Genomic DNA, 13,657 nt, shown 5'->3' with positions numbered 1-13,657 from the left:
AGTTAAGTTAATGTTTGAATTTAACAGCTTGGAGCAACATGAAGAAGAATAAATTATTTTACATTACTGCTGCTGTTTTACAGTGAATCAACATTCCACCAATAGGTTGAAAGCTACATCATCAGTGTTAAGTGTAAAAATGTACCATCTTCAGTGCCCACAGTCCTGCTTGGATATGGCCTCCTACAGCCTGTGGTTTTAACCTGAATATATATCTAAACAGAACAAATAATAATGTCAATCTGCAAAAGGCACAGAGAGTCATGATTGTGACCATTAAATGTGGAAGAGAAAGGTAATGGTAAATGTCTGAGAGACATGTCATGGGAAAATGTGTGCGATTTCCAACGTCAACTATAGCATGTGTTGAGCACATGGCAACCCAACCAAACCCAATTGTTTCTGTGTGTATGCATATGCATATGTGTGTGTGTGTGTGTGTGTGTGTGTGTGTGTGTGTGTGTGTGTGTGTGTGTGTGTGTGTGTGTGTGTGTGTGTGTGTGTGTGTGTGGTACACTCCTTGTTTAACTGGGTCAAAGGCACATTCTGACCATCTGTCCAAGAGCGCTCACATTTGGTTTCACATTCTTGCACTGTGCAGTCGCCTCCCTCAACACACACACATACACGCACACACACACACACACACACACGCACACACGCATGTGTGCAACACAAACACAGACACACATATGCATGTGTGCAAGTCATACACACAGAGAAACAGACACACACAGACACGCATGTGCGCAACACACACACACACACTCACAGACACACGCGTCTGCACTTTGCCATACAAATGACCGACTTGTGTCAGGCATTAGTTGGAGCAGAACAGCCAGTGCGCACTCACAGGCCGGCCTAAACTGTGCGCCGCAACAGGGAGCTTCCCAGCAAGTGGTGGAAACAACAGTCCCTTGTGTCTGGTGACAAGATAAACTTAGCAGCCGTTGATGGAAAGCGGCTAGCAGTGATGCATATAGGCACTCTTCAGTGATCCTACTCCTAACACACAGCCTATGGGATGGCACTGATGGATAAGTCGCCGGTTTGTACTCAACATGAATAGACAGGTTAATTTGGAAAAACCGACACATTTTGGAAACGTCTAGACTACATTTCTTTGTGTGCCTTGTTGCCAGAAAAAGAGTTTCAATTCAATGTGCACAAAAGTTTAATTTGGGATACACCTTGGATGATTAATTCAAATCAAATGGTTGACACTATGAGTGTCTATTATCCCTCTGTTACTCCATCCATCCATCAGTCCATCGGCCAATCCATCCATAAGACCGGTAGTAAAGAGAGTCTCACCTGGGAGAATGATGGCTAAGGGTCCACACAGACACTGCAGGACATCCAGGTAGGCCCCCCTGGTCACCACGCAGCAGTTCTGTCTGATGGGGGCAAGGATAAACAAAGATCAGATCCACAATCTCATTCATTGAACCATATTTCATACTGCATCAACGCATGTTATATACCATCTGTATTGTTTTAGAGTTAGATGAGTGGGACCAACTTTTAATAGCAGCGCATTATCAAGAGCCCAGGAGACTGAGGCAGACCATCTGGCTATGAACCACAAAGATCACAGCCCAGACCGCCGCCCGCCTCCCATCTCTACATCATCAGACTATTGGAGAAGCTACTTTCTCACCGCAAAGATTTCAGCAAGTTCATTGTTGTTCTTTTTTTTTTGCCGTTGAACGGTTCGGTTGTTTACAACGGCAGGATTGGCTGTGTGAAATCAAAACAACATGCTTTCTCCAAAGTTTGCGGTTTGATTACACTGGCTGTGCTCCAAGACACCAGAGGACTCGAGCCGTGTACTCTGAGTAACTGAAATGGCGCTGTTTGTGCGTGTATATTTGTGAGTGTATACACAAATGGTATAATGGTCTGTGACTGCCTTTTCTCCAAGAAATAATATCATCCCTTCTCATACCCTTCGCGTTAACCTTGATAGCATGACGTAGACAACACAGATTGTCTCATGTATAGAAGTCCTCACTAAAGCACCCATGCTGGATCTCCATGAATGAGCAGAGGTTCTTCCAAGCCTAACAACCAAGCTCTTGATGGATTACCCCAATTAGAAATGTCATAGATACACAGAAAAAAAAACAGCTTTATGAAGTCCTCGTTCTGTCAAAGGTTTAACTACAGCATCTTTAAAAATAAACCATGGAATATTTGGTACAACATGAACTGAATTCATAACACACTTATCAAACTTAGTTAAAAGTTAAAAGTTAGTTAAAAGGTTAAATGTCCCTTAAATTGTTGAATGGCTTCCGTCTGTCTCCCATGCGTGTCAGCACTGTCTTGTCTCTCCATTTCCTGCATCTTTGTTTGATGTGTGTGTATGTGTGTGTGTGTGTGTGTGTGTGTGTGTGCAGTGTATTTATGGCTATTAAAAAGACAGTACCAGAATAGACTGTTTGCTGATACCAATGAAGGCAAAATTAGTCTCTTCAAGGCCCTTCTAGCAAATGCAGTTGTGATCAGATGAGAAAGACCACAGTGAACCAAGCAGCAGTAGCTGCCGCTTCTGAGCCACATTAATGGGAGGTGGCTACAGACACTGCTTGAATGGATGTGTGCACGGCCCCAAGGCTTAGATCTCAGATCGGATAATAAGGGTGGGAGGCTGATTACATTTATCTGTGTGCATTTTGTTTGTAATGAATCCTACTGTAATAAACGTATTGAGGTTAGAGACACATGAGATGCCGGCAGCTTTTTGGCTGTTTCATATTTTACTCATGGGAAACACACACACACAGAGTAAACAAAAGCATGACTGACGCTAGTAGACGATGTTCCTTTTGCATTGTTTCCAAACATTTAGGCTGCTGGTGATTCACAATAACGCCAAACACTTCCATAAGCTAGATACAAGGGCAACTATACACTTATACGTTATACTGTACACTGTACACAATGTGTGGCCACGTGCTGAATGGATGAGTGTATAGCAGTGTATCTGTGTTTATGCACCGCAAGCGTGTGTGACATCATTTTAGATTTCAGCGTGTCTCAATAAACACATGTATAGGTCTATTTTCCCTGCTTCTTTTATCTGTGCGTACGGGGGGGGGGGGGGGGGGGGCGGCTGGGCTGACTGTGTGTGGGCACGGGCCAGTATGTGTGTGTATATTATTTACATAGGTTATTATTTATATGCGTTCACTGTGCGTGACCGCAGCGCGGTGAAATCCCACAGGCGTGTGTGTGTAAGAACAAGAGGAACAGTGTGTGGGGCTGACATCAGCGTTTTCATCACTCGCTTTATTAATAACACACAGGGACAAATGTACACCTTGCCCGTGAGCCCACCACGTGCGCGCGCACGCACACACACACACACACACACACACACACACACACACACACACACAGGTGAAGACAGATTGATTTAGGGTCAGACATAAACCATTTCAACCTGTGTGTGTGTTTCTGCATTTTCAGTGCATATGCCTGTACTGCATAAAAAAAAAGTAAAACAGCAACGATAAGTCAGGAATCATCAGATCCCTATCCAAACAATGAATCTTCATTTGGGGAGGGAGGGGAATAATGGGTCAGGGTCATATGGGGAGGGAGGGAGGTCTACCGGGTCAGGACTCACCTCATGTGGGGGAGGGAGAGAGGGAGGGAGGTCTACTGGGTCCGGACTCACCTCATGTGGGAGGGGGGGGAGAGAGGGAGGGAGGTCTACTGGGTCCGGACTCACCTCATGTGGGAGGGGGGGAGAGAGGGAGGGAGGGAGGTCTACCGGGTCCGGACTCACCTCATGCGGGGGAGGGAGGGAGGGAGGGGGCCCTAAGGGGTCAGTACCTTGGCCACAAGTCACCGGCGGTGAGCAGTGCAGGCGGGCGGCCGCTGGCCGGCCGGCCCCCCTCCCACCGTCCCACCCACCCACCCACCGCTGACTCATCACAAGCAGGAAGGACCCGCTTGAAACAGAACAGAACCACCGTGGCCCGCGAGCTCCAGCTCTGACTCACAGCAGAGGAACAATGCATTCCTGAGCCCTGGAAGGTGGCCGCTCCAAATGAGTGGCCCAAACCTCTTGCCTTCATTTACTTTTTTTTTTTGTATAAAAAGGAGAGGGCCGGAGGGGGGGTGGGGGGTGTTTCTTTGTCTCCCGCCCCCTGTTGACTCGTGATGTCCTCAGAGCTGGAACGCTGTGACGGAGGCTGTCACCGCACTCTGTAATCAGTGGTCCCGCTCGGCCGACCAGGAATCCACCTGGTCATCTTATTAAAAGGCTCGTCGGCGGAGCGCTGCGCGGCCACGGGACCGGGGGTCAGCTATGTGGCTACAGGACCGGGCAGAGGAACCCCAGGGGAAGAGATCGAACGAGGGCCAGACGGCACCGTCGCCCACCGGGACCTACCTACCGTGAGCCGGCTCACATCCTGTTACTAATGTCCTGTCAGTGAACACTGCGTTGTCGGCCAAGCGCTATAATAGAATAACAATCTGTTCCAGGAATAACCGAGTATAATATCTTGGGGGGGTTTCCACTAGCGATTTTCAATATGAAAGGAATCTGTTGAGGCAATACAAAGTGGCATATTGAATATTGATGGATCAAGATAGCCATTCACAAGAATGGCAACAATACCAGAAGGGTTTCAGTTAGCAGTTTACAGGGCAATTTTTTCCGAGACAAAACAGCAATTCATCCTGCCTGCAGCATCTGCGATGGGAGGGGATATAGGAGTCAACACGAGGGGCACGCACGTCTCCTCATGTCCCGGACTGCGTCTCCTGTGGCTGACCAAGCGAAAGGCTGGGGCCAGAGAGTGACCCCTACTCTGTGTGTTTGTGTGTGGGGCTGTGTTGCTCGATTTATTCTTGGGTGGTGGTCGTGTACAGAGAGGGGAGGGGGGTAAGGTGTATCGGCGTAATCTACGCTGCATCTTCATGAGATTTTGGAGGGGGGCGGGGGGGGAGGGGTACAGACAGACGTTCCCTTTGAGATGGAAGTACGGGAATCCAACATGAAAGGGAGTGAGGGATGACGGGACAAGGCAACCATTCTTCAACAGAAGGTCTTGGATGAGAGGGAAGAATGCTTATCTAACGCACGCACGGACATCTCACACGTGTGTGTGTGTGTCTAGGCTTACCTTGAGGCCAGCCACATGCGCTGGAGGAGGGCGTGGCCGATGCCGCTTCCTGTTTGCAGCGGTCTGTGAGCCTCCGCTTGGTAGGAGTGCAACAGGAAGAGCACCTGCGGGGAACAACACACACAAAGATCGTCACTAAATCACCAAGAATCACTGCCATAAATAACCTAACAATACATCTCGTCCAATGTCTACCAAAGCGCTAGACCACCACAATGAGAAGCATGTCTGAACGGAGGTTAGCAGCTGGGCCATTATTCAGCCTTGTTGATGTGGCAGTGTGAGAGCCCGCTCCAGCGCCAGCCAGGAGCAGGTGGAGCAGCGGTTGGCTGGGAACATTTAGAGGCAGGGACACGGGCAAGCAGGCTGACTGGCTGCTGTCTGGTGTGTGTGTGTGTGTGTGTGTGTTTTTGTGTGAGTGTGTGTGTTTTGTGTGTGTGTGTGTGTGTGTGTGTGTGTGTGTGTATTCTGAGTCTAACTAAGTATACTCTTTAAGCCCGGGGCCACGGCCGCAGGCCAGCAGGAAGCCATTCATTACGCCGTACGGGGAAGGCACGGTGGGGGAAAACCAGCCAGACCACGCAGCACCAACCCTGGCCACCGAGGTCTGGACACGGCCCTACCCCCACCCCCCCCCCCCCCCCCATGCAGCCTCCAGGCTTAGGCAACACCCGCTAGCGCGCATAAAACAACATCCATCTCTGCCACCCTCCCCTGGGCGCTCCAGGGGTTGGGAAGTCCCTGTTGGAGAGCTGGCCCAAGCTGGCCGTGCACGGGGGATGCGGGAGTATTTATAGAGCTCCAGGAGCTACGCCCCTGTGTGGGAGGCCGGGAGGGGACAGCGTTCCCGGGTGCAGAAGATGAGGTCCGGAGGGGCCGGGCGGTCTCCGTCAGGCCTCGTTTTTTTGTTTCTGTTATAGTAGAACACTTAAGCTGTGTTCCCATGGTGAAAGCTCCTCAGAGTTGAATCCAGACATGTGGTATGATGATCGCTGCAGGTGTAGGTGGCCATGTCTCTGTCCACGTGTACCGGCATCTGTATTAAATTGTTCTGTTGTTCACTTGCTCTGATTATACTCCAGACAAAATAAGCTCTGAACTATGTGAAGGATTCATTCACGCCTTCAGCCAATGCATCCAAGACAATGAAGGAAAAACGCAAAAACAGAAATGCAGGCAGTTTGTCCTTCAATGGTAATAGAAAAGCGGGCACAAAAACAACCCTGTTGCTCATGATGCCGTGGCACACGACGGCACGACGAATTACCACGCAGAATCACGACCAAATTCATACATCTTGTTTCTAACTGAAACGCCTTGCTCTGTGTGCGTGTGCGTGTACGTGTTTGCGTAACGAGCACTGCTCCGTTTGAGCACGGTAAAAATAGTGGTGGTGGAAGCGCGGGGGCGCTCAGACTCTGTTATCAGCCCGGCCTGCCAGTCCGCCCACTGCCACCACCACGCCGCCGACCACACGCTCACACGCGCACGCAGCGGCGGCCGCGTGCAGGCACACACCAGCGCTCGGTTCAGGCCGCGCGAACACGACGGTGCATACGTAGACAGAAGCACACCCAGACAGTAATTTGTAGATGCGTATACAAACGCTTGAACAAGACCCACACAGGGCTTTAAATACATCGACAAATAGGATCGCCCTTGAATGCAAAACACAGCCACCTTAATATTAACACAAATAGGTACACATTTGCATATTGACCCGTGCACAGTACCAGACAATTGTACACGTACACACACACACTCATGCGCTTGTGCACATACACACACAACACACACACACACAGTGAAATTGTCAATTATATATAAAAGAAACTCACAATTTCATTGCTTGGTCTAGTAAAAACACACATAAGTCAGCAGTCACATAAAGCCCAGAGCTAGGCTGGGCAGCGTGTGGACATTCAGAGGAACAGCCCAATTAGGCAAAAAAAGAACCCAGTAAAGACCAGGGTAAATAAACACAAACGACCCTGTATATATAGTCAAACACACAAAAATAATACACACTCCAGACAGAAAGATAAACTATCTAATTTACGCAACGTGACAAGCAGTCAATTTAGTGACGATTGTTGGTCCAAGCTGCTACCCTTTAGTTCTGTTAGTTATTTTCATGTGCCGAGGAGGATGTGTACGATATATATATAAATACATATACAGATAGAGATTTCTATGGCCACAAATGAGTAGTACCCCTAGTACATTGCATACTCCTGGAACATTAAATAAATATTCTTAAAATTTAAACCAGTTAGTTTAAAGTCTGTTGGTATTGTTGTCAATCACACCGTGACCTGACAGCGTCAAAGTGCGACACCTGATTAAAAAATGATTCCAATATCTGAATAATCTACAAACTAATGAAGAATAATTCAGTCCTCTCGTGATTGGCTAATCCATATTGATGACTGTTACCTCCAAGGAAGCGTTGGCTTGAAGCATTCAGAGGGATTACATATGTTTTTTTTATTTTATCCCTGGGAATTCCCCCATTCTATAGACAACTGTGCCATTCTGAAATGACCCACACTGGCTTCAGCATTTATTATCTTCAGTCTCCCCATCCCTACATTTGTACAACATTCTAAAAGGGAATGTTGCCATCCAGTGCGGAGCTCTGGTCGTTAAAGCAGCGCTGGAGCAGCCTGATGTACATTTCTCTTCTGAGGCAGACCTTGAAATGACCGTGGGAGCGCGAGGTTGAATAACATTCAAAACGATCACACCTCCGAGCTAATAGTAGCAAACAAAACCACTGGCGTGTGTTAATAGGAGTCAAGAAGGGACCAGACCTATGTTCTACAGAAGGAAACGGAGAAAAGCTTCACTTTATGGTCAACCGCAGATATCGGCTATATTCTGCCTTACCCCTATTTAAAATAACTCTTTGCAACTTCCACAACAAACCACACTGTTAAAAGACATGCAATCAAGGATGTAAAAAAACGACTCTGCCAAGTCTTCTGTGCGCCATCAGGAGAGTTTGTGCCGCTTTCAATATCGAGTGTGTGGGAAAGTCCTGAATGCTGGTGGCAAGAGTGGATCTGGGGCAAGTATATTGTATTTTTAAACCCAGTGTTCCTTTGAAGGGAAACATAGGACAAACTGTTCTTGAAAGGACCCATATTTTCAGTTTTTCAGTTATTCATAATGTTCATATCTTACCCAACCATCAATACCTGTAGGGAATGTTATTTATTTGACTATTTGGCACAATTGAGTGACTGTCACCACTAATGTAAACTAGCATTAAGACGGTGAATTGATTGTTTATTGATACTAAATGGCAGCATGTTCAAAACTCAAACGGAGTACAGTTGGCTTACAAACTCCACGTCTCCAAGTAAGAGCAAAGCTCAAGTGAAGTAAGGAGCATGCTGCTGGTGTAGATAAAGTCACTGCAAAGCTCTCGATGGTATCTCCTCCACTGAGCCATGCTAAATTATATGTGGCGTTGCCAGCATTTCCGGATGGCCTGGGAACCTCCCAGATTCACCCCTAATCTCTGATCTCCCTTCCAAGCAAGAAATCCAATATGGGCTTTAAAAAAAAGTTAAATAAAAACAACATTTAACCCTAAACAAGGTTTTCCTAAATAAAGCAGGAAGCTTTGAGACTGGGATTTGATTGCTGTCTGGTAGCCTATTTATAAATAAATGACATAAATTTATTATGGCTAACTGCACTCTTGGATATATATAGAGCGAGAGAGAGAGAGAGAGAGAGAGAGAGAGAGAGAGAGAGAGAGAGAGAGAGAGAGAGAGAGAGAGAGAGAGAGAGAGAGAGAGATAGATAGATAGATAGATAGATAGATAGATAGATAGATAGATAGATAGATAGATAGATAGATAGATAGATAGATAGATAGATAGATAGATAGATAGATAGATAGATTTAGCTAAAGGGAACAGGACAGCAGAATTTTAAGTAGAGAGCGAGACAATCACTTTCAGAATTTCTGGGTAAAAAGTACTTTCAGTGGAAATCTAAAAGTACAACTCCAGTATCTGATCCGAGGTGATGTCAGGTCCTGGCCGGGCCAGCTGGGTTGCCAGGCCAACGCATTCCTGGGTTGGTTCGACTCTAGAGAGCAGTTGTGAAAGCGCCCGGCCCGACCACTGAACACATCCAGTGGGTGTTGCATCAGCAGCACCAAGGAAAAGAAGCGCATTGTTCCAACCTTGTGCAAAAAGAGTCCAGCTCCCACATGGGGATGAGAGAGAAAGGTAAACTGAAAGCACAAGCAGACAACCCAGCTCCTAACCGAGAGAATCACTTAGGCCATGTTGTGGAAATAGACTAGGGCTTACATCCAACCGACCACACGGCCCCCTCGCGGATCGCCCAGGGGTCACAGGTTCCTCGCGTGAAGATGGGTCAGGCGTCGCGTCCAGTTAGTGTCGGCCCACCCGCTGGGCTCGTTAGGGCCCGGTTTGGGCGGTTGTGTCAACAGAGGGTTCTTTGAGGGAGGACAGGGCCCGGGCTCCGTGGGGGCCCGGGTCGGGGGCAGGTATGCTATCACACAGGAAGATCTGGCATCAAAGGCTGCCGATGCGCGGTAGTCCAGCGGCAACTAGCCACTACTGCCCTGCTCAACAGGTGCAGAGCAAGGCACTGGTGGTGGTGCATGCCCGTGTGACGCACGCACACACAAAAACACAGACACACAAACACACACACACACACACACACATCTTGGCGTGCTGTTGGGTGGATGCACCATAGCATTATAGGTTGACGGAGCACTGGAAATTCATACTCTCCGGCGTGTCTGTGGTGGAGTACTGCTTCAGATTTATTACTCAACTTCCTTATAGTTATTTACACATAATTACAGTCACGCCACGAGGACCACACTAAGGATCTAATCAAAAAGCTAATAATAGAAGCAACGGAAAAAAACAAGGATGGGTCATACGCACGTGGATGCCAAGTACCAACTCATGCGCAAACACACACACACACACACACACACACACACAGACACACAAGGCAGAGCATACATCAGCCACTTAAGTCCTGCCCGTCTGCTGAACACACTGTCCAAATCATCACAGCATAAACAGGCTTTATAGGGTGACTAAACACATGCAGACACACCCTTACATCCAGCCAACTCAAATAAAAGGACCCTGTCTTACTCACATCTTAGCAACAACAAGTTCACACACAGGCAGGTCTCCTGTCATGAGCAATAACAGATTTTACCCTGATTACATCCAGTTGCAGACCTCCATATTATATATATATATGTATGAATTATATGTATTTATAAAAATGTATGATTGTGTACCAATTCTTATAACTACTACTACAATGCCGATTTTGTTCTCAGCATCACATGCAAGGCACTGTAGTTAAAAGCATCAGCTAAATAACCAAAGGCAAACACAACTTTCTATGCCAAGATCAACAACAAACCGCACAATGGCAGCGCTATTGACTGGCTTCTTAAGTTGCCAGAGCGCCTACAAACGTTGCGAGGAGGTATTTCTACAGTCACACCGCCCCACCATGGTGTCCGTCCTGCCAAGCAGGGGGGGCTCCTGCTGTGCCCCACCCCTTCCAGCCAGACCCCCCAGCGGCCTCCACAGCACCTCTCGGTGGACAGCCAACACAGCACCGACTGTGAGTGCCTGCTAGTGTTACCGCCTAACTCGGGCCTCATTAGCAGCCTGCTGATGGACGAGCATGCGGGATTTGAGATGGTTAGCGGCGTTCAGCCTAACAAAGGAAATACTTGAAATAGAATCGGGAGGCACAAGGTTGACCCCAGCCAAAGAGCTGAATCCTTCCACGAAGTCCACAACCAAACAATTGATTCATATCAATATTTGAAGCAGTAGTTAGGGCCTGATATGACATCAATGCACATGGTGAAGTTATTGACTACACACCCCTCTATAGTCTGCTGACTGGGGCTGGAACTGTTCCAATGCAAATTCAAAGAAAGCCCCCATTCATGACCAACCACATCCTGGCAAATTGGACCAAGTGATTTCAGTGGATAAAATGACAGTGGAAAAAGGAAGCTGCCATTACAACACACCTCTCCAAAAAATGTCTAGTGTGTGTGTGTGTGTGTGTGTGTGTGTGTGTGTGTGTGTGTGTGTGTGTGTGTGTGTGTGTGTGTGTGTGTGTGTGACACTAGATTAACAGAAATGTGTGCTCTTGAACGGAAAGAAAACAAGGAAATGAAACGGTTGAGAAAGGATTGCAGAAGTAAATCCTTGCTAGATCCCAAACATGTGTGTGGGAACACCCATTTCTTCTACCTCATCCATCATGCCACATGAGAACACCTCTTATAGCTGCCACGGGCAAATACATCTTCAGTCTTCAAACACAAGAGAGATAGAGATGGAGGGGAGAGAGCAAGAGAGAACTATAATAAAAATAAATGTGAAAAAAAGTTTGATATTTTGTTGTAATAAAAAAGGAAAATGGAGAAGAAAACCACAAAAATAGGGTGTAGAATATAATGCAATAAAGAAAGGAATGAAAAGGGAGAGAGAATAGGGGACTGGGACGGGGGGACGGGGCAGGAGGTGAGGCATAGGAGAGGGGAAGGAGGGGGAGGTTCCATCCACGGTGGCAGCCAGACGAGGGAAGCAAACGAAAGACATGAAACAGTCATATACCCCTTGGGCCAAGCCCCTCGCCAAACCGCCCTGCTTTCGAAGAATAACAAAACCCTCAACTGGATGCCATACTCCAATGATGAGTATGGCAGCAGCACACCCCACCTACCCCTGAGCCATGGAAGACGGGCCCCAGCTCCGTGACCGTACCACCCCTGCAGTTCCCCCCAGTGACTTGACCCAGGGACTGTTTAGTTGCATTGCCAGCACACCGCGTCGGAGCTAAACAGTATTTAATTTGCCTGTCGGTCACACTAGCAGAGCCGCCCTGCTCCGACAGACTGCACTTGTCCAGACTGTTGTGGTTATGTGTCTTTATATATGATTGAAAGTGTGTCACTCTCTGTGTGGGAGGTGTGTGTGCGTGTGTGTGTGTTGAGTTATGTGGAATTATGTCTGTTTTCAATGTCATAGTTTGTTCTTTGCACACTACAATAAGCTATGGTTACAGATGCAACAAATTAAAACATGACTTGGTTTAAAAAATGACACTTGTGAGAAGGCTCAGCGACAGTGATTCCTTTGAATCTCAAAAAACATACAGGTATCATTATCTTCACTCGCCATTGAAACCAGCACACATTTAAAACAATCAGAAACAGAGTCATTGGAATTTGAATAACCAGATTTTTTTCCTTTGTGCTATCTTCAAGTATTCTCATGGAAAAGTAAACGACAATGAATGAATGAGAAGTGGTGCGTGTATGAGGGGCTGGGTTATGGACCTGCAGCAGCGTGCCGTGGATGTGGTTCTGCTGGGTTTTGGTTCTTGGTTCTGAAGGGAGATCCTGCAGGAGGGTCTGGACGGTGGCAGGGATCTGGGTCACGAGCACGAACGGGACCAGGGCACGAGCTGCCATCTCCCGGGTCCAGTACACTGCAGAACGGCCACACCTGGAGGAAGCCAAGACATGCTGGTGTAAACATTTAGGCAAACCACACACAAAGACATTTGTGCGTTCACGCACTATCTATTGGCATAACAACTATTTATAATTTTTTCTTCTGACAGGCGGGCACATACAGAGAATGATGGACAAACACACACAAGGTCATTCGGTATGCAGTGGAGATTGCATGGGTCACTCCGAGAGCAAGCTAAAATTAGTCTGGTTTACAAGTCTCTCCTTCTTTAGTGTCATATGCAAGGACGGGCCGAGACTCTGATCAATTATTGAATGGGAGACTGGGTGGTTGAAAGAGAGAGGTAAATAAAAGAGGTAAATAAAATCTGAGAGTGAGAGAGAGGGAGCTAGCACTTGTAAGATCATAGCAAAATATCAGACGCATTTTCCTGGCAGATGGGGCTTCAAATAAGAGTTTGTAATAACAGAAGCAACAGGAGGCTGGGATGCGGCCAGACGAACGAGGACTTGGCTGGGTCTCCATTCAAGTTCAGAGAGCAGACCCCAGAACAGCGAGAAGGAACTCCAACAGCACGCATGCTGTGGGTTTCCTCTGCTTGGAGCCTGGGCTGCAAGGAGGCCACCTACTCACACAATGAGCAAAATATAATTTATTTTGATAAAAGAATCCCAAGAAAAGGAAAAACTGAGTGCATTGTGCGTGTCTTAACAATGTTAATCAAGGGCGCTCCAGAAGGAGGAAGAGAGCAAGGAGATCATTTTCAACCATGAAGAATGTTTATTTACAAGGAGAGCCAGGAGAGGGGGAACGGTTTGGATCGACAAGTCAACTGTCAACAAATGCTTCTCCATCTGCTGTGAGCAGGCCGCCTCACACCATACTCAAAAAAGACACGACAGACAGACAAATGCCTTGCATCAAACAGTCGGTAGACCGTCCATATGCACTAGCATGTGCTCAGGCAAAGTATATACCAGATCC

At 47.3% G+C, this 13,657-nt stretch overlaps 1 protein-coding gene across 1 annotated transcript in view; it reads right to left on the bottom strand.

Moving 5' to 3' along the window:
• The window catches only part of thada (THADA armadillo repeat containing), a 69,114-nt gene that overhangs the window by 18,494 nt on the left and 36,963 nt on the right, over positions 1-13,657 (bottom strand). Inside the window, exons 29-31 of the mRNA XM_084471031.1 lie at positions 12,535-12,703; positions 5,148-5,251; positions 1,318-1,400 (exon numbers count right to left, since the gene is read on the bottom strand). Of these exons, the coding sequence (XP_084327157.1) occupies positions 1,318-1,400; positions 5,148-5,251; positions 12,535-12,703 (356 nt within the window). The remainder of the gene's footprint in view (positions 1-1,317; positions 1,401-5,147; positions 5,252-12,534; positions 12,704-13,657) is intronic.

Source organism: Micromesistius poutassou, assembly GCF_964030765.1.
Source record: "Micromesistius poutassou genome assembly, chromosome: 7".
Classification (NCBI taxonomy): domain Eukaryota; kingdom Metazoa; phylum Chordata; class Actinopteri; order Gadiformes; family Gadidae; genus Micromesistius; species Micromesistius poutassou.
This window is presented reverse-complemented; position numbering and strand designations above follow the sequence as displayed.